General features: G+C 40.0%; 1 protein-coding gene across 3 annotated transcripts in view; it reads left to right on the top strand.

The window, feature by feature from the left end:
- TMEM117 (transmembrane protein 117) overlaps positions 1 to 21,144 on the top strand; it is a 448,876-nt gene that overhangs the window by 416,832 nt on the left and 10,900 nt on the right. For 2 of the 3 annotated variants that reach the window (XM_054719144.1, XM_008140577.3), the window contains one exon: positions 17,607 to 17,736. In XM_054719144.1, the coding sequence (XP_054575119.1) occupies positions 17,607 to 17,736 (130 nt within the window). Of the gene's footprint in view, positions 1 to 17,606; positions 17,737 to 20,177; positions 20,224 to 21,144 lie in introns of those variants that run through there. The other variant, XM_054719143.1, reaches the window with a different exon arrangement.

The following is a 21,144-nucleotide window of genomic DNA, read 5'->3' as shown; positions in this document are numbered from 1 at the left end:
AAAGCAAGACTGAATAAGAGCAAGATTTATAAGAGGATATAAAGTTAGAGTTTAAGAAAAGAAATGGACTATATTAGAATTAAAGAGAAATTTAAAGCCAAAAAAAAAGAAAGAATTGCTCTGAAAAATTGGGAAGTTGAGAGTGTGTTTATAAATATTTGTATACAAAATTAAAATATTATATGACCACTATAGAAACTTGAAAAGCAAAGAGTTTTTTTAAACCATCTATAATTTTACTATAATAACAGAACAAATTTGGTATATTATCTTTATGTCTTTTGCTAGTTTTTTTTTTTTGTTTGTGGTTTTTTACTATGTATTTGAAAGATTCCATTTAGAATTATAGCATATATTAAATTTGTATTATGTATTTTTACTTAAAAATATATCATACAGTTTGCATAATTATAATTCTGAAAAGCTTAGGTAATCTTCCATGGGATGATATAGTATAATTTGTTCCACTCTTCTACCATAATATTGTTTCTACTTTTTCACCATACGAAATCACAATAAATTGAAGTTTATCTTTATGCATAAGGATTTTTCATTTTTAAAGTTATTTCCTTAGCAGAGATTTCCAGACCAAGAATTATCAGATTAATGTGGATTTATGAGTATGTTAAAACATGAATGCATAAAAAAATACTCTCAAATTAACATACTGATAAGTAAAAAAAATATGAAAATAACTGAAAATAACTCTATCTAAAGACCAACCATGTTTATAAGTTGGCAAAGCAGCTACTTCAAAATTGAACAATTAAGCAGTTTTTTGTCTTTGCACAAGCAAGTGGTTTGATTATTCAATTCAATCACTTTGACCATGGAAAACCAGATAAAAAAGAGAATGTTGTATCTCATAGAAAACACAAATTTGTACCAGATATAGAAGGGTAAGTTAATGTAGGGGGAACAGGTAATTTCTCTGCTTTCAACTTTAATTTGTGTGGTCAAGTTCTCTGAAAACAATTACAAGTGTGAGTGTGTGTGTGTGTGTGTGTGTGCATGTCTGTACCAATTCCTGAAGTTCCATCTCATGATGGTAAATAGGATTGTAAAGTTTTCTCATTTAATTATAGAGGCATTGGGGGAAATGGTATGCATTTAACTGTTTTTCTGTGGTGAGTTATTATATGGTTATCTGATTTATGCCATAGTCATTTACCAACGTAATTACCACAAGAGTCAAGGATAAAAACTATTGGCTTTAGTTAAGGTATACATTACAAAATATTGATGGGTAATGTAAATACTGACCAAGAAAATTGCCTGGGTAATGTTACTTCAAATGGCAATTAATCTAAATGATGAATAGAGTATGTAGTCAATACTAGGTTAAATAAAATAAGGCATATACCCTTAATCAGGGGCTTGGGTATCTTGATGTTTTAATCACTTTTCTCAATAATATTCTTAATGATAATAAGTCATATGCCCATTTTGATCTGTCTTATGGTTCGAAGAAATGTAAATTGGCTCAGGTTAATGTGAGACACCTAAAACATTTTCACTAGCTCACAAAATTTTGTAAACCATTCTCATTTTTATTGCTTTAACAATGGTGTTCAAATGATATGCATTGAGCATATCAATGTGGCAGTTCCATAGGTTGTATTTTCTATTTTCTTACATATTCTAGTGACCATGATCTATATTGGGGAAGAATAGGACTTACGTCAAAGAAAAGTGGATCTGTGAAAGATTATCTTTACAACACCCAAAGTTAGATAAACCAAAGTTACTCACTGGGAAAAGTTTATTTGATCTCTTTTTGAAACCAACAGCTCCACAAAATATAGCCAAATGAGCAATTTATATGGCTACATTCTATTCCTACAACATGGTGAAAAGCTACGTACTCTCAGCAGACTTGTGGCCACTGTGAAAATGGAAGACAGAATGATTGATTAATGTACTCATTCTCTCACAGTTTGAATGAGAAACTCCTTCCCCAGTAGGTTCCTTGAGAGCCTGTTTCCTGCTTCTATTATAAGGCTCCAATATTATCCTATAAATACTGTTTAATTTATTAACTGCTTCTATAGAAGTTAAGTTTCATGGAGGCAGAAATTTTTAGTCATATCTTTGGTATTCTAGAGCCTTGTATAGTTTCTGGCACATAGTAAACAGTAAATATTGGTGAATAAACCAACAGTTTTTACTTCCTACTATGAATGTAGTATTATGCTAAGGACAGAGAGAGAGATAAAGAAGAGTATCTTCAATTAGTGTATAGTCAACACATACATTGTGAGAAGTTAATGAGCACCATGTACTAGTTTATCATGGAGCTGTCACAGGCATTTTGGTGCTGGCACTGAGGAAAACAGTCAAGATGACTTACATGTACCAAAAATTATTGCATTTTGGTGCTTGTGAGTAATGGATAGGCACGGTTACACAATAGGCATGGTTACACAAATTAACCCCTAAGTTACAAGGTCTACTTCCATAATTTTCTAATTCATGTCCAACTTCCTTACTAGAAGTCGGGGTGCACCTGGGCTTTTGTACACCATTGCACTCCTAGGACCTAGCAGATTACCTGGCATAAAGTAGATAAATGAGCAATTGCTTTGCTCAGTATTCTCTGCTCTTTGTGTGGCTGGGTCATTCCCATCCTTAGTTCTCAGCTCAGGTGTCACCTCTTTCAAGTTGCCTCCCTGAGTGGCCTTTTCTCAATCCCTGGTTTGTTTCCTTTGCAGTGCTTATTTCCACTTCTTCCATTTAAATGGCCCCCTCTAGACTTATTCTACTTGACAGTGGGGACTGTTTTGGCCTGTTTTGGTCTCTTTTGCATCCATAGCACATATCACAGCACCTGGTACCTTTCACTGGAGAGGTCCTATCTTCATAAAGCTAAATAGTTTTTACTTCCTACTATGTTTGTAGCATTATGCTAAGGAGAGAGATATATATAAAGAAGAGTATCTTCTAACCTTATCTAAAGTTGCTTTTGCCAAACAGTCATCCCAGTTCATTTTCTCTTTAGCATTAATCATTTTCTGAAATTTTTCTGTTTATGTGTCTATGCTACATTCAGATTGTAAACCCCATGAAGGCAGAGCCTGGAACAAGGCATATCTGGTTCACTGCTGTATGGTCAATGCTTAGAAGAGGGGCTGACACAAACAATTGTTGAGTATGCTAATATCTATATATATCAAAGCCTAAGCGACTGGCAGACTGGCCAGTAGCTATGACGCGCATTGACTACCAGGGGTTAGACACTCAATGCAGGAGCTGCCGAGCTGCGGTCACTTAGCAGCGGTGGTTCTTGGGTGATGCACCCAGAACCAGAGAGGAGGGAGCCCGATTCCGGGGTGCGTCACCCGAGAACCTCCCTCTCGCAACCTGGGGCCCCTCAGGGGATGTCGGAGAGCCAGTTTCAGCCTGATCCCACAGGCCAGGCCGAGGGACCCCACCGGTGTAAGAATCCATGCACCTGGCCTCTAGTTTAGCAAATAAAAGGCAATGGCATGAAAGGAAAAGACAAGACAAAAGAAATTTTAAAGCAAAGAAAAGAGAGGGACTGTTAGCCAGTACAGAAAAGCAAGTGTTAGCTTAGAAATGCTGGTGGTGGAAACAAGCTCTGCGTTCAGAGGAAAATAATAATTGTTGAAATCAAATATAGTGGGATTAGTGAGAAGAAACAAACAACAATTGTGGGCAAACATGTCTACACAATTCAGTAGCTTCTTTTGGGGTTCAATGAGAGAGACAAAATGAACAATGAGTAGGAGACCAAGACAATAATAGTTCAGTTAGAACCAGGACAAGCTAAGTTCTTACTCACCTTAGGAGTGGAGTATAAAGACTACCACTGGGTATGTATTGGGCTTGACAGATCTAGGTTTGGCTTCTACTCTTCCACTTATTGGCTCTATTATAGTAGGTAAGTCAGGTACCTTCTCTGAACCTATTTCCACAATTGCAAAATGGGAAAACTTAAACCTAACTCATAGAATTGTTCTAGAGATAATATAAGAAAATGTATGCAAATCACTATTCCTGAGGCAGAACCTATTTCATTTAGCTCATTGAATGGTGGCTGTTGTCATAACAGTTCATCAGTTAAGGTGCCTGGCTGGAAGTGCGGCAAGCAGAATATTTATTTAATAATATTAAAAAAGGAAATTGATTTTTTTTCATTTAGGTAACTTTAGATAGAGGGCATTTCTTTATTTTGGATCATAGCATGAGTACCCTATTCATCATGCTATCTAATTTTCAGGAAAAGCACACTAAATCATAAACCATTGACTTGAAAAATAAAAATAATAAATTGCCCATTATGATAATATTTCCTCTTTTACATTGTAATTGGGGCTCAGGAGTACATTTAAATATGTCTTTCATTGATTCCAAGTAAATTAGCCTACCTTAAAGATGCTTGCATTAAAACACCTAACTATTATTCGTATGTATTGTTTCCAAAGAAGAGATTTGGACAAGTTCCCATTTCTGGCTAAGGCAATCATGTATCTGTATTGAAAGGCAATGGTACATGATTAGTTGAAGTTTTTAATCTGTGTGTGTAGTTAAGAGTGGATTTATTATTTTAAAGGAAACACATTATTAAATGTTCCAATATCTCTGACTGGGAGTGGGGGGTGGGGAGCAATCAGCAAATCATATTTTGTAAACAATTTGGAAGATTTTTCAGAAATTAATTTCTGAATATAGTCAATTTCCTGAACAGCTTTATAATGATGTTGATTTGTCAATTTCCCCTCTAGTGAGAAGTAGTGAATTAAGTGCACCTGGGTTTATGTATGAAAAACAACATATTAATTGATTTAGTATATGTGTTGCAGATAGTCATAGAGCAAAGCCTTTGGCAACTGGCAAATGTAATAATTTCACATTTACCTATGACTCACCAAGTACAATCCATTGCTTGAAGGCAAAATTTTATTTTAGTTTCTTTGATTGCCTTCATATTGCTTTTCTGTGCATTAAAAGTCCATTTTCAGAACTATAGGCTTACCAATTTTTATGAATAAAAATTCTGTGAGCATAAAATTATTTTCTGATAATTTTTGCCACCCTCCCAAAATACACTGTTTATTTCTATACATGCTCAAGGGTATTATTTGTAATATTTCTAAATATGACACATTTCATTAAAAATCTGTTATATTACACAGACATATTATACGGAGCTTCCAGCTCATAACAGATGTACTTTTCAATGTTGGTTGCACTAATAATTCTATTTAAAATCAAATATCACAAAAGGCTTTGAATGAAATTATGAATAATGCTATATTTATGGAAATTGTGTCATCTTTTACTGACCATAATTATGAGCCAGAAGAATTCATCCTTGAAGTGAGAGGCTTCCTTAACACAATAACTTAGTTTACTGACATACAGAATGAGAAAGATTTCAGATAAAACAAAATAGTTTGTTAGATTGCATATATATATATGCAATCATATATATATATGTATGTGTGTGTGTACACACACACACACACACACACACACACACACACATATAATCCTTTAGTTCTCTTTCTTGTGTTCTCTTCTGCTTTGAGTCCCCTACATAATATAAAATTCCATCACTTAATGATATGCACAGCCACAATATGTTAGTACCACAAATCTTACCTTCATACAATTACCAAAGAAACATAAAAGTTGTGTCTTTTTAGGAAGTTGCAAAGTTTGATAGCCATTACTAGTAAGCACTAAATCATCCCCAAATCCACCCTGCTTCCTGATGCAGTGATACAGGAGTGTGCCATCACAGTGCCTAAGTATGATGAAAGATATCCTCAGGTGAGAAAGCCGAAGTACACAGAAATTGGGATACAATGTTCATACCTAGAAATATTCTAAGTGTAGAGCCAAATCTATGGATTGGCAGTAAAAATTCCAAGGTGGTCATAAACCACCTAGAGTTAAATGTGCATCTCAGCCTGCATATTTTGCAGGCTTTGTCAATGACTTGCAGGATAAGCATAGACATAGACCCATTCCTTCACTTTACAATGGAAGTTAGATTCCCTCTTCATGTGCTGCAGGCAGCAAATTCATTCTGAAGACATCTTGTTTCAAGACAAGCTACACCATACCACTGAAAGGAGACTTTTTATTATAGGTATGCATTAGTATCAAACAGAAGCACATATTGGCATGGCAGTTGGCTTTTAGGTGGGAATATAATTGTAACACTAGAGCCTGACCCAAAAAAAAAAAAGCCATGAAAACACTTGATATGATACAAGTATACAAAAATATCTTTGGAGCAGACTGACCTGGGGCAAATCCTTTTGGTACCAATTGTGCAACATTGGACAAGCTATTTCACTATTCTCTGAACCTCAGTTTACTCCCTTATAAAATGAGGAATAGCCTGCCTACCATTGCATAATTGCATGTGATTTGCAGTGGATCAAATGCTTGACACAGAGCAAGTCCATGACAGATTTGGTTTGCTTAGTCTGAATAGAATATGAACATTTGGTTGATCTCCTAAATAGGATTTTCTTTCTTCTAAATGGGGTTCTCAATAAGAGGGGTGTAGTGAAATATAAGTCAGGGACTACGGATTCAATTTCATCTGCTCTCTTCTATTAGCAATCTGTTGGGTGATATGGGAGGAGCTATAGACAACTACCCTCATGATCTATAACTGTAAAAGGAAGGCTTAGTTATTTATTTATGAATACCAATTGTTACTCTTTGAGAATAGATGCTTGGCATACAGTGGACATTGAATAACTTGAATTAGTTGAATAATAGTTCAATGCCATTCTATGGGGAACTTGAGTGTTATTGGGAACTTCTGAAAGAAATACAGATTTGAGCCCTGGCCAGTGTTACTCAGTGGTTAGAGTGTTGGCCTGTGTACTGAAGTGTTATAGGTGTGATTCCAGGTCAAGAGAATGTACTTTGGTTGTAGATTAACTCCCCACCCCACTGTGGAAGGCAACCAGCCGAGGTGACTCTCTCTCAGATAGATGTCTCTCTCTCCCCCTCCTTCTCCCTCCATCCTTTCTACTCTCTCTGAAAAGCAATATAAAAAATATCCTCCAGCCCATCCAGTGTAGTTCAGTGGTTGAGCATCAATCTATGAAACAGGAGGTCACAGTTCGATTCCCTGTCAGGGCATATGCCCAGGTTGCTGGACTTGATCCCCAGTATGGGGCATGCAGGAGGAAGCAGATCAATGATTCTCTCCCTTATTCTCTGAAATCAATAATATATATATACTAGAGTTCCAGTGCATGAAATTCGTGCACTCAGGGCAGGGTCCCTCAGCCCGACCTGCACCTTCTCACAGTCCGGGACCCCTTGGGGATGTCTGCCTGCTGGCTTAGGCCCTCAGACATCCCTCTCACAGTCCAGGGCTCTCACAGTCTGGAACCCCTTGATCCTTCCTGCCTTCCTGCAGTGGAGGTGGAAGAGGCTCCCGCCACCAACACTGTGGTCGCCAGCCATGAGCCCGGCTTCTGGCTGAGTGGCACTCCCCCTATGGGAGTGCACTGACCACCATGGGGCAGCTCCTGTGTTGAGCATCTGCCCCTGGTGGTCAGTGCGCATCATAGCGACCAGTCATTCTGCTGTTCAGTTGATTTGCATATTAGCCTTTTATTATATAGTACTAGAGGCCCAGTGCATGAAATTCGTGCACGGAGAGGTGGGGGCTGTACCCTCAGCCCAGCCTGCACCCTCTCCAATCCAGGACCGCGCAGGGGATTGGGCCTAAACCGGCAGTCGGACATCCCTCTCACAATCCAGGACCACTGGCTCCTAACTGCTCACCTGCATGACTGCTTGATTTTCCCTAACTGCCCCTTGCCGGCCTGGTCACCCCTCACTGCCCTCCCACCCCTGCTGGCCTGGTTGCCCCACGCATCCTGCTGTTTGATTGTTGGTCGCCCCTCACTGCACCCCTGCTGGCCTGGTTGTCCCACACAGCCTGCTGTTCAGTCGTTTGGTCATCCCTCACTAACCCCCCTGCCGGTCTGGTTGCCCCACGCAGCCTGTTTGGTTGACCATTTGGTTGTTTCAGTTGCAATGGTTGCTTAGGCTTTTATATATATAGATATTCTTCAGTGAGTATACAAACAAACAAATAAAAATGCAGTCTTGTCATTCATTCTGTTAATGCAATTGTGGAATCTGTAAACCAAGCCCACTGTAGCTACCTCAGGCTTTTCATGATGGATTTTGTCAGTACAAGGACAGGGAACTGCTATCATGCATGTTAGGCTTCTTTACTCCAGTGTGTAAAATTGTTTTCCAAAAGGAAACTGAGTGTGATAGAATATCTCTCCCATAGGTGCCCAACAAGAAAAACAATGTATTTTAGCTTTTTGTTTTTGTTTTTGCCATTGACCTCTGGACTAACAGTCGTTTCAGAAAATTTTTCAATTCGCTGAGGGTATAATTCACAAACAACAAAATGTATTTTAGTTTTTCCATCCCTCTGACCTGCCCCTATACAAGCATATCTTGTCTTTCTAGTCTCTTCTCTCTTACTTGAAGGTTGATCATTTTTCTCTAGAGCTCAAAGGGTGAGCACTCTTGACCTAAAACTCATTGAAGAAAGGAATAGGATGTTGGGCAGTTCAAATCCATTGCTCTAAAGGTTTTACTTTCTGTTCGTGTTATCACTGAGTGGTCCATGGGGGTCAGAGGCAGAGACTCCGAGATTGCTCCAGAATCTGAAACCTTTACCAAGAAAGATGAAAACAGCAGGAAACAACACAGGATACAGAACAGCAAGATCCAGCCTATGGTTTCCAAAAGCCTAAAGCATTCAACACACAATGAACTTAGCCCAGGGTTGTTTTGTTTTCAGAAAATCAGTCATCTAGACTTCACAAAGAGTGATGGTCAGAATATTTAACTACTGATAGAGCAGAGGTACTGACCAATCAGAATGAACATTGCCCAGTCAGAACAGAAACCAGCTGAAAATACACAGCCAGTCAATTCATACTGGTGCACCTTTTTACCATTAGTCATTGCAGAAACTCCTGAAACTATAAAAAGGGAACCTCAGGGGTCAGAGTCTCCTATTCTACCAAAATTGAATTTATTTTACACAACAAATGTATTTGAAATTAACAGAATCATAGTCTCTTTCCAGTTACTGACTTGTTACGCTGCTTCCGTTGACAGAAAACTCTTCTTAAGAGTTCTGTATTTATTGCCTCTACTTTTCACCTCCTATTTTCTCTTGAACACACTGCGATCAGGCTTTTGTCCCCAATATCAGCTTCCTTTAGAGCTCAGAGGTTTTATCATGATCAACAACCCTGATATTATGGTTGATTTTCAAACTTCTTACTCAAAGCTTCAACTGCATTCAACATCGTTGATCACTCCTTCCTTCCTGAACTACTTTCTTCACCTAGCTTCTGGGATGTACTTTCTCCTGTTCTTCTTGTAATGTATGCCATTCCTTTTCAGTTGTTTGTGACATGAATATTTTATATTGGATCACATTTACCCCCTGATTTCCACTGTTATTTTCCACAGAAAAATGACCTCAATATTAAATAAAAATTTTACCAAGGACAATATATGCTCTTGTGACAGCATGCAATTAATTTTCCTGAATAGCCCCATAGAAGAAATTAGTCATTCAGACAATTGAATGTGACCATCACTAGCAGCATGCATAGAGCCAGAACTGATACTGGAGCAGTGACATTTTGCACCAAATGTGCGAATACAATAAAGCACACTATAACCAAGGGCTGTGTGTTACTGAATGACAGCCAGTGTCGGAGGAATAACATTAAAGTTGTTGTGTAATAACTTCTTTCTACTATATTCTACTCTTTTATTATTAGGAAAATATGAGTTAATAGGAGTACTCATGTAAGTTAAACATATGCCAATTTATCATATAGTCAATATTCATTCTTTGTAAAAAGTACAAAGTGGTTCAAGTTGTTGTTTGGTGACCAGTGGAAGACTTTATCCAAAAGGACCTATTATTGAGTTATAACAATGTATTTCTTTAGACTTTGCACCAACTTTAGTTATCAGGCACTTGTCACAGCCAGTGGTTTGTCTCCTTGTCTCTCCCCTCCCCCCCACAGAAGTCTCTAAGATGTCAAGCACTCTTTCCTTGTGTACTGGTGAACTGCATTGCCCTAGCGAGGGGTATTGATTTCCCATTATTCCTAGATGCCACACGATGCATTTCTATTAGTTGTAAACACTTACAAGACTGACTTTTATTTTGTCCTTCATCACATCAGTCTGGCAGGGCAGGACATCTGGAAAGGAGGGCCAGTGCATTTATCAGACACTCTTCCACCTTGGTGCTTAAGCGAATAACGCTTTCAAGGTGTCTCAATATAACAAAGCTTGTTTTAAAAAACCCACTGCTCTCTTCACAGGGCCTCATGGTAAGGTCTCTTAAAAGAAACAAACTACATTTACTTTTTAAATCTACTCTGGGATTGACGTACTTGCTTTTTTATAGGCATTATTGTATTTCATTGATGAACGTTGGCTTCAGAATTAGCCAGGAAAATTTATATTGGCCTTTGCTAGTAAGAAAAATTACTGATAAAGAAAATACATTAAACAAAATAGGCCTTTAGGATAAATTAGATTGCTTGGGAAACAACAATTTTGAAAGTTCATTGGTATCTTAGAATACACAAAAACACATGCAAGAGTCAAGTTCTTTAAACATTTTTAAGTGAAAATTTATACTTTGACTTGGATTTGTTTCAGTGATGAATGTGATCTGCCATCTCCACTACTTGTTGACAAAAGCCTATTTTAACCAGAAAGTCAAGGTTTTTTCCTCGGAGGTTTTTAATCTTTTAAATAGCATATATGCCTCCTGGGAGAAAACTCCAAGAGATTATAGAATTCATTTGCCCTTCAGGGAAAAAAAAACCCAATAGTGAATATTAAGAGAAAATGAGAGTATAACATCTGAGAAAAGGGCACTAGTCAAAGGACATCTGAGAAACACCCTCATGCTGTTTCTCCTTTGTCCATCATCCACACTTACTGCAGGCCATCTCTGATATTCCCCTTGGCCTTCACAACCTTTCTGGTGTCATCCGCTGTGGGAAATGATTCCCCCACCTTTTTTAAATCACATGTTGATTAAAATTATTTTTTCTTGTTTTTTTTTTTTTGTTTTTTTTACCTGTTTGGACACATCTTATGAGCTTCTTTACATTTACATGGTCGCTGAAAGGGTTTCTTGGATCATCTCAACATGCATTTTAACTAATTCCCCCAACAGTAAATGCCTCATCTCACAATATTTGCATTTGACCTCCACTTTCTTTCTCTAATTATCCACTGTCTCCTTTCCTCTGTGCCTTAGGCAAAGGGCATAATCTTTAAGTTACTCTATGGTTCCGGTATACCTAGTTTATAGGGGAGAAAACAACCTTTTCTCATAATAAAGAATCTCAGGTTGATGTGTAATGTTATTTACAAAAACAAGTATTTATTATGTTATCTCTGTTTATGTAAATGCATCCTGAGTTTCCATTTACATGAAACCAAAAAGGGGTTGTTATATATCTTTAACTTTGAGAGAGCTCCATTCATTAATTGAATAAATATTTGAGCTCTCACTGTATGCTGAACATTATTTCAGGTATGGGGAATACGTCAGTGAACAAAACAGGAAAAAAAAACACACACCTGTAAGCTCTCAAGAGCTTACATTCCAGTGGGAAAGACAGACAATAAACAAACATAGAAGCAACATCTACTATATGTCAAGGTTTCCAAGGATTTACTCAGCCAAGGGATCCCATGGCAACTTTGCCAATTAGAAGAAGCATAGGGTTGCCAAAAAATATCGAGCACTTGAGAGTCTTAATAAGAAACAAAAATATCACCCAAAGCAGAAGTACAATTCTTCAGGCCACCAATGCTTATTGTCATCTGAAATCCTGTTGCTAGGACACTGATAAGCATAGGAAAGCTAAGGACACTTTAAAAGTGGGGAAATTTTTGGTAGTATGATGTTCTGATATTCGTGGATCTAAATTCAGGAGGAATAGAGAATAACAAAGAGAAATAAATATATCTGTAAAGAGGCTTTTGAAATCATTTAAAACTTAATAATCTAATGCCTTTAAATAGTAGATATACAAAGTATTATATTGAAAAATGTTGGGTATTTTTTTTTACTAACATTTAAGAATCTACTATCAATTATAGTCTGAATGGTGATCAGTACTTTTCAGTAAAATCTAATTTAATCTATCTCTTCATTTCCTCAAAAATCAAGTGACCAATCCTTGACCCCAAAAATAAAACTTATATTCTGATACCCTGGCTTTAGTATTGCAGGGTAGAATAATCAGTGTTATTCCATTTTTTTATCCTCCCATGGTTCTCTTAATAGAAATGAGGTCTCTTCCTTTGCTTTGGGAATTGAATGCCAGTTGGGGAATTCAAAACAATGTTGGTTTCAATCTTAAGTTCCTCTGCATACCAAGCTTGCTTCTTCGGCCCTAAGGCATGCCTCTCAATGAGAAAACGTGGGGAAATGCTCAATCCAGTATATCCTGAGACCATCTTGCCTATATACTTAACATGGCCCTGAAATTCTATCCCAATGTGGTTCATGAATAATAGGGCCACATTTGGACAGAATCACATTTGGACAAATCAGTCAGAATTACACATCCAAATGTAATTTGGTCATCAGTGTTCAAATGTGATTTTTATTGCTATACTAGTAGGCCATAGCATGTAAAAAACGAGATTAGATATACACCATGGCACTGCTCATTTATTTTCACATGGGAAATATGCCCATCTGAATAGCAATGGATTGTCTGTCATAGATGAAGCGAGATACAAAGTTGGAAGTCTGTTCATCACCATGAGCTGATGAGAACTGGCCGGAATAGCATGTGTGGTAAATAATTTTTACAACTCTAAAGTGCAAATGTGACAGACCTCTGCAGTTATTGTTAGGTTTAATATCAGAAGGTAGTAATGAAGGTTTGAATTACTAAATACTGATAACATTTCTTGAAGAACAAAATAAATTAATACTTTTTAATATGCAATCACAGGATCAGCCTGGATCTACCCTGGTCTTAGTAGCCGAACACATCTTGTCTCATCATTCTCTTAAGTCAGTGGTCGGGAAACTCATTAGTCAACAGAGCCAAATATCAACAGTACAACGATTGAAATTTCTTTTGAGAGCCGAAAACCAACTTCTGTGTATGGGCCACAAAGTTTCAATCGCACTGTACATGTGCGCCCGCACGTGGTATTTTATGGAAGAGCCACACTCAAGGGGCCAAAGAGCCGCATGTGGCTCGCGAGCCGCAGTTTGCCGACCACTGTCTTAAGTCAACATTTTCATCTTGTGTTCAAAGTACATATTTAAAATTTATGCATAAGGAAAGAAAGCCAAGGCTCTCATGTAATTTGTGTATGAAATTGGCTGTACGTCCATAGTCACAATGCCAAGAGAATCTCAGTATTTGCTATCCATCACCCGTTATTCAAATTTCCCTCGTCAGTTGGATTACAAACCAACTATTTCTGGGACAGTTGTTTAGTGGAGGAAGAATTTCAGTTATTCTTGTTCAAGGTAGGATCAGATAAAAATGAGGGCCCTCTTGGAATGGGGATGGGAGGAAAATAGTTTAAAGCTCCTCATGGAACTGGCTGTTGGTGAGAGACAAGCAGGCATGACTGCCATTAGCGATTCTCAACTAGAACCAGATATAGCAGGTAAAAATATTTTCAGTTCTGAATAAAACAAAGTAACTGCAGTCACTTTTCATAGTTAAAGACAGCATGACTTAGCAGAAAGTATGTATTGTTTGGGCCAGGTTCTGCCATATGGCAGCTATGTTACATTGTGACAACTTAACCTCTCTGAGGTAAACTTTCTCATCTTTGAAATAGGTTCATAGCAAGCTTTCAGGATAACTTTGTATATAAATATAAATAATATTAATAAATATAAACAAATATAAATATAAACTAGAGGCCTGGTGCACGGAATTCATGCATGAGGGCGTGAGGGGTTCGAGGGTGGGGGAAGGGCGTCCCTCAGCCCGGCCTGCACCCTCTCCAATCTGGGACCCCTCGGGGGATAACTGGCAGTTGGACATCCCTCTCACAATCTAGAACTGCTGGCTCCTAACCACTTGCCTGCCTGCCTGATTGCCCCTAACTGCTCCCCTGCAGGCTTGATTGCCCCTAACCACCTCTGCCTTGGCCCCGCACCTGGGACCCAGGATTCCCTCCTCCAGCCAACCACAGGCACCCGGGATCCGGGCTTCCCTTCCTCTGGTCAGCCATAGGTGCCCAGGCCGGCTGCAGCTGCAGGGGATGGTGGGCAGGTGGCTTCGCCTGGGCTGCAGCCACAAGTGCTGGTGCCCAGGACTATGGGGTGAACAGTTTCTCCGTCTACCAGGCTATAGCCAGCGCCTGGACTGCAGGCAGGCAGCTTCTCCGTCTTCCCTGGGATGCAGTGGGGGCAACTTCTCCAGCTGGCTGTGGCCTGGGATCACAGGGCAGGCGGCTTCTTCATCTCCCAGGCTGCAGCCAGACTCAGGCACTGGGGCCCGGTTTCTCCATCTCCCCCAGGACATTGGGTGGGCAGGTTCTCCAGCTGGCTGCGGCCTGGGTCACAGGGCAGGCAGCTTCTTCATCTCCTGGGCTGCAGCCAGCCTCAGGCACTGGGGCTCTATTTCTCCATCTCCCCCAGGATGTGGGGCGGGCGGACATGGGGCGGGCAGCTTCTCCAGCTGGCTACGGCTTGGGATCATGGGGCAGGCAGCTTCTTCTTCTCTCGGGTCACATCCAGCCTCAGGCACTGGGGCCCAGTTTCTGTCTCCCCCAGGACATGGGGCAGGCAGCTTCTGTGGCCTGGGATCACAGGGCAGGTGGCTTCTTGGTCTCCCTGGCTGAAGCCAGCCTCAGGCGCTGGCACCCGACTTCTCTGACTCCCACAGGCTCGGAGCGGTTCAGGGGCGGGGCCGCTGTCATTTTTTCAGGTTAATTTTCATACTCAGTGGGAGCAGTTGCTCAGAGGGCGGGTCCACAGCCACTGGGCTGACCAGGATGAGCGGTGCTCCCACAGTGGGCCAATCCCTGCAGGCCACGCCCCCCACCAGTGCATGAATCTCATGCACCAGGCCTCTAGTAGTCCATATAAAGAGTAAGAATTTCTCTTCCCTTTAATCTCCATTTCCTTAATTCATCTTTCTATCTCCAAGTACAGGTGGGAAATAATTGAGGAACTATTTTTTGGTGAATGAAGTTTTAATCCCAGTCTACAAGAAATCTCTAGAGATTACTTTCAAACTAAAACCAATTTCATACCCAATAGAAACTTTAGTTTCATGGAATGAAAAGTCAAATGAGAACAATCTGATAATGTCTTTCCAAAAAGAAGGTATACTAAGTACACTTGCCCGATTACTACTGAGAATTATTCTCTTTATTAAACCAAGAAATAAAAAGAAAAATTGTTCTACTGGTAATGCTTCATGTTTTTTATCCAGGGATAGTGAAAGATACTCTGGTTATCAATGTCTTTGTTTACCAAGTGTAATTTTTCATGGGAGATGTCAGTTATATTTATCAAAAGGCCAAATCCATTTTAATTCTCCTTGCAGGAGTCTTGTTAAGTAACATAGAACAAGATAATATCAAATGCACTTTAATAAAATTCAATAATTCACAAGTATTATTACCAATCCATTTTCTACTAATATTTTATTTATTTATTTTTAATATATTTTTATTGATTTCAGAGAGAAAGGAAGAGGTAGAGAGAGAAATGTCAATGATGAGAGAGAATCATTGATTGGCTGCCTCCTGCGTGCCCCCTACTTGGGATAGAACCCGCAACCTGGGCATGTGCCCTTGACCAGAATTGAACCTGGGTCCCTGCAGTCTGAATGCTGACACTCTATCCACTGAGCCAAACTGGCTAGGGCTCTACTAATATTTTAGATCAAAATGTTCAAATTCATTTAACTCAAATGCTTTGAGTTTTCTGAATTTCCCAAATTACATGCCTATTTGCTGCTAATGTCTGCAAAACATGGAGAGGTGAGACTTTCCAGATATTTGCATATGTACCAATAGAAAGGGATGATGTTGCATCATTTTATTTTTCTTCTTGTGTACTTATTTCTTCTTGGCCACTTGAAGTGATCCATAAATCAAGAATTAATGAACATTGAAAGCTTTCTGTTTACCACCACTCACATGTTCTCCTTTCTCCAAGGCCTATTTTCCCTTAATCAGAATTCACAGCAAAGAGGAGAGTGGAATGGACAGGAAAACCCCCATGATGTTCAGCAACTCTATTATTAATGCATCTCTATTAGCTGCATATATAGAAGTCTTGGGAAATTCCAACTTTTTTATATTGAGATAATGGATTGAAATTTTAAATTAGTATTTTGTGCTTTATTTTTTAATATTCAAGTTCTTTAAAAATATTCACTAAATACAGAACTGATCATTTAATGATTATTTCATTATTAAAAGTGAAAATATCTGTACTAATGCCTATGTATTCACCTCAAATGTTTCTTTATACACTGAGTGGCCAGATTATTATGATCTCTGAACACATAATAATCTGGCCACTCAGTATATATGTGTGTGTGTGTGTGTGTGTGTGTGTGTGAGAGAGAGAGAGAGAGAGAGAGAGAGAGAGAGATTTCGTGCATGGGTGGGGTCCTGCCAGCCTGGCCAGGGGGAGGGGACATGGGAGGTTGGCTGGCCTGCCTGCTGGTCGAACTCCTGGTAGAGAGGACAATTTGCATATTAGCCTTTTATTATATAGGATAAACACTGAGTGGCCAAACTATTATGCATTCAGAGATCATAATAATCTGGCCACTCAGTGTATTTTGTGCATTCTTTCTTCTCATGCTAGTTATGAACTTTACTTTGATGCCTGTATCCAAAAACCAGGAGCAGGTGAGACACCTGCAAATACCCTGATTTGTGAAAGGGAAGGTTATCCCACTTGGTTTTGCTTTCACAACCAGGAAATAATTAATGACAGTTTGGGAATTAATTCACTGTTTGTCTCTTACATTAGCATGTCAGGCGTCCATTGTTGGGTTCAAACTAATGCTAAATTGTAAGAGAGCAGGACAGGAGTCTTTGGCCTTGATGTAAACGGAAGAATTTTCTTAAGTGAGTCAGATCCTTTTTACTTCGTCTTCTTACATAAAACATGCTATTATAGGGTTTATATATTTTAAAGGTAGTGAAACAAATTTACCCCATATTTTTAAAATATGGATTGCTTGCTTCCTATAAAAATTTAAAATCAGTTCTGCAGAAGAAAAAGATAAACATGTATAGATGCATATCCATTCTGAATTGGTTTCTTAGTACCACATTAAAGAGAAAAGCTAAGGATATAAGTTATGACTTAATGTTGATTTTGAAGGCACACCGCTACCTAATGTACATAAAATAACCATCACCGAATGAAACTGATACATCCAACAGCTTGGCTGCATTGAAATGATTTTCAAATAAGTGCTTACAAAAAGTCGATTTTGGGATGTTTCACTGCTTAGGTACAAAACAAATCACAAATATGTTTTTATGTTGATTTTCTCTGATAGGACTGGGAATTCCCACATTTCATGGGAGACGTTGATGTAAATCTCCCCGGCTTGCATACGCCTCACATGCAGTTCAAGATTCCCTTATTCCAGAAGATCTTCAAGGAAGAATATCGCATTCACATAACAGGTATGTTCTAACCTTGAACAGGATTTGTCTCCCTTAGAGTAATGCTAGCTCCTATAAAAAAGCAAACGGCGGCATTGTATAGGCATACATAAATATAGCTTTAGTTCTTACTGAACAGTACCAGGTGGTTCCCAGTGGTTCCAGATCGACTGGGGCTCTGGGCTGTCACTCTGGGACTTGCACTGCTGGTGGCTTTAACAAGTGCAACTTCAACATCCAACAGGCAGTTGGGAATAAAGAGAATGGGGAAAATGGGTAAGAAGGCTTCCCTGTTTCTTAACCACCTTGGCCTGGAAAAGAAACATGTCATCTCCACTCACATTGCATTGGCAATAACTAGTTGGGGGCGGAGGGTTGGTGGAGGAGGAGGAGAGGGGATGCAGTCCCTGGTTGGGCAGCCACTTCTGCTGTCGGACCTAGTGCTCTAGCACAGGATTGTCAGGGGAGAGGACATATCTTCAATGTGGAGAGGTAGCGAACTCCGTACCATAGTTAGTCTACATTTAGCCATACTCCTTATACCACCCTGCCTTGTTTTGTTTTGGGTTTTTTTCATTGGTGGACTTCCTTTTCACAACCTCCAGCTCAGTAAATTTTTTCAACATGAACACTCTTTGGGCTTTGTTCTTCATTTACACCTGAGATCAAAACAGTGGTATCCAGGAGCTCCCGTCAGACCAGAAGCCTTCAGGGAGTTAGCCCAGGTCTCATCTGATGAGTACAAACCTCCTTCTGTGGCAGAGCTCATGTTTGTCTCCAGTGATTCTCTTGTGGCTCCTCAGATGATTTCATCTTCAGATGCGCCCTCTGTTTGAAACACCTCCAATATATTGTGCTATAATTTTCTTTGGTGGCATCTCAGTCATTTGCTTCTAAAAAAAGGCTTCCTAGGGTTTATGTTTTATACCTTTTATTTCTTTCTAAGAAGAAGCAGACAGCTGAGTGACCCAGGGAAGGATGGCATTAGTTCCCAAGCTGTTCCAATGCAAGCCGCCCGTGTGTGCGCGCGTTTTAAGGACAATGGCCGAGGATCCCACACCTGCTCTGATAGAAACTGCTGAGGAAATCTGTGCTTACACTGCCGTCTGTGCTCCTGAGTAAAAATAGCCTGAACACAGAAAACGTGAACACACGAGCACTGCAGAAAGACCTTTGCTTCTCAGCTTGAAGGCTGTTTTGTGGTGTGTGTGTTTTTGGCTTGGAGCATGAGGCGACCTTTCTGAATTGGAGAATGAGCTCATGAATAGGGAAGATGCAGCAGGTTGCTTTTCCTATTCAGAATGAATGAGGCTCATCTATTAAATTCACCGGGTAAATCAATCAATTTGAGTTCAGGTCACATAGTGTGGTTTCAGAGTCCCCACTTAATCTTGGCAGCATGCTCCCCTCCCGGACTTCTGAACAGCCATCATGCACATGGCATCGTCATATCCCTTTGGGTGGGCTTTTGCCTGGACCATCTGTTCTTGCTATCAGCTCTTGTCCCAGGCCATCATGGCACTAATATTGTCTCGGACTGAATATCAGAATCCCTGTCAAAATTAGACTGCTGTAGGGTAGACTATCAGGTTTAAAAGGGGAGGGGCAGATTCAGAGAAGCCATTGATTAGAAAAAAAAAAATCAAGCTGTTGAAAGTATTGAATTCAGGACTATTTTGCATGGTTTTGTCAGATATACCGTCATTTAAAGACAGGGGCAGGTTTTGTGGCCCTCAAAGCTTACACAATTTGGGATGCTCTGTTTAAAAAACAGGAAGAGAAAAGTACACCTGAGAATGGTAGTGAGGCCTTGGAAAGGAACCGGGCAGACAGGGGTCCCCTGAAGCTTCAGAGTCCTTAGCTTTGAGGTAGACGCTCCTATGCTCCTATGCCTTTGAGCGTAAACCTTTGTCCCGCCAAGTATTATTTTGCAAAAACTTAGAGGAGTCTGTATGTTAATAAGTTTGCCAGGAGGTGGAAATATATTGTGATTAAGGCTTTTGTGCAGTGTTTGCCAAATTATGCTGATTAGCATATCACCTGGGGAACTTCATAAATATACCGATTGTTGGGCCCCATTCCTAATGGTTCCCGCCCAGTGGGTCTGGGCAAAAGCCAGGGAATGGGCCTTTTGCAAAGCCTCCCTGGGGATGCTGATCTTTGGGAACTTCTCGGTCTGATTGAGAAGGCACAGTTGAGGTCAGACTGTCTCTGGCGTCGGGCCAAGCACGCAAATGTCTGGGTGCCTGGTCCTGCTGGGGGGCTTTTGAGGATTCTGCAGTTTAAATTACAAATACAATAGGGTACAAGTGGGCTTTGCAGTGAAGGGATTCACCAAAAACAAGTGAAATTTAATTTGTGCCAAGAAGATATATCTTTCCCCAGATCCACCCCTGCTCACATTTCCTAGGAAATGGTGATAGGAAAGAAAGTCCTAACTCCTCCCCTCTTGTTTTTGTTAGCTACTGTCTTTGTTCTGCTAGTTGGCTGAAGAGGTTGCTGAGGCCGCTCTGGAATGTCACCTAATCTCCTGTGAAAGGCCTTGGACTTCATCTGACTTTGTGAAATCATTGTTTCTGGGCAAACCTAAGTAAAATCTCCAAACCACGGTGCTCCGTGTTGTATTTCATAGGCTCAGTAGTGAGTAGCCCCCGACTGTCCAAGTGCACTGCAAACCCTGACTTGATCAGCTTCTCCAAGTGCTGCTTCCTTCCTTAGAGAGACGTCAACGCTCTTCTTACTAAGCAAATATGGTATCATCACTGGGATGATTAAGCGTGAAACCCTCTATATCCATCAACAGTTATCAAACTTCAGTGTGTATGAGAATCACCTGGAGAGCTTGTTTAAAAAAAAAAAAAATTAGCCCAGCTAGCATGGCTCAGTGGTTGAACATCAACCAATGAACCAGGAGGCCTGCAGTTCAATTCCCTGTCAGGGCACATGTCCAGGTTGTGGGCTCGATCCCCAGTAGGGGGCATGCAGGAGACACACACACACACACACACACACACACACACACACACACACACATTTATTTATTTATTTATTTATTTATTTATTTATTTATTTATCTGTCAGTTGCTCACCCAGAGTCGGATGCCTGATGTATGTGGTGGAGCTGGAATCGGCCATTCTCTCAGGCACCACCAGGGATGCTTATGCAGGGTGCCAGGGGACTACACTCCGAGAAACACTGCTGCTGAGAAACATTTTCTAGAGTCAGAATTCCTCTCACCTCAGCTTTTCTTTTAATGGTCTGGCTTTATTTACAAAAAAAAAAAAAAAAAAAAAGCTGCGACAGTGCTGCCATTGCAGGAATGAGTGGAAATGGCTGGGGCCTGCCTGGACTGGCTGACTTCCATGACTCAGGCTCCCAGACCCAGGCCTCTCAGGTCCTCCTCCTCCGCCCCGATGCCTGAGAGGTTG

The sequence above is a fragment of the Eptesicus fuscus genome, chromosome 7, assembly GCF_027574615.1.
Source record: "Eptesicus fuscus isolate TK198812 chromosome 7, DD_ASM_mEF_20220401, whole genome shotgun sequence".
In the NCBI taxonomy this organism is placed as follows: Eukaryota; Metazoa; Chordata; class Mammalia; order Chiroptera; family Vespertilionidae; genus Eptesicus; species Eptesicus fuscus.
The sequence above is the reverse complement of the archived record's forward strand: the minus strand, read 5'-3'. Positions and strand labels throughout refer to the sequence as shown.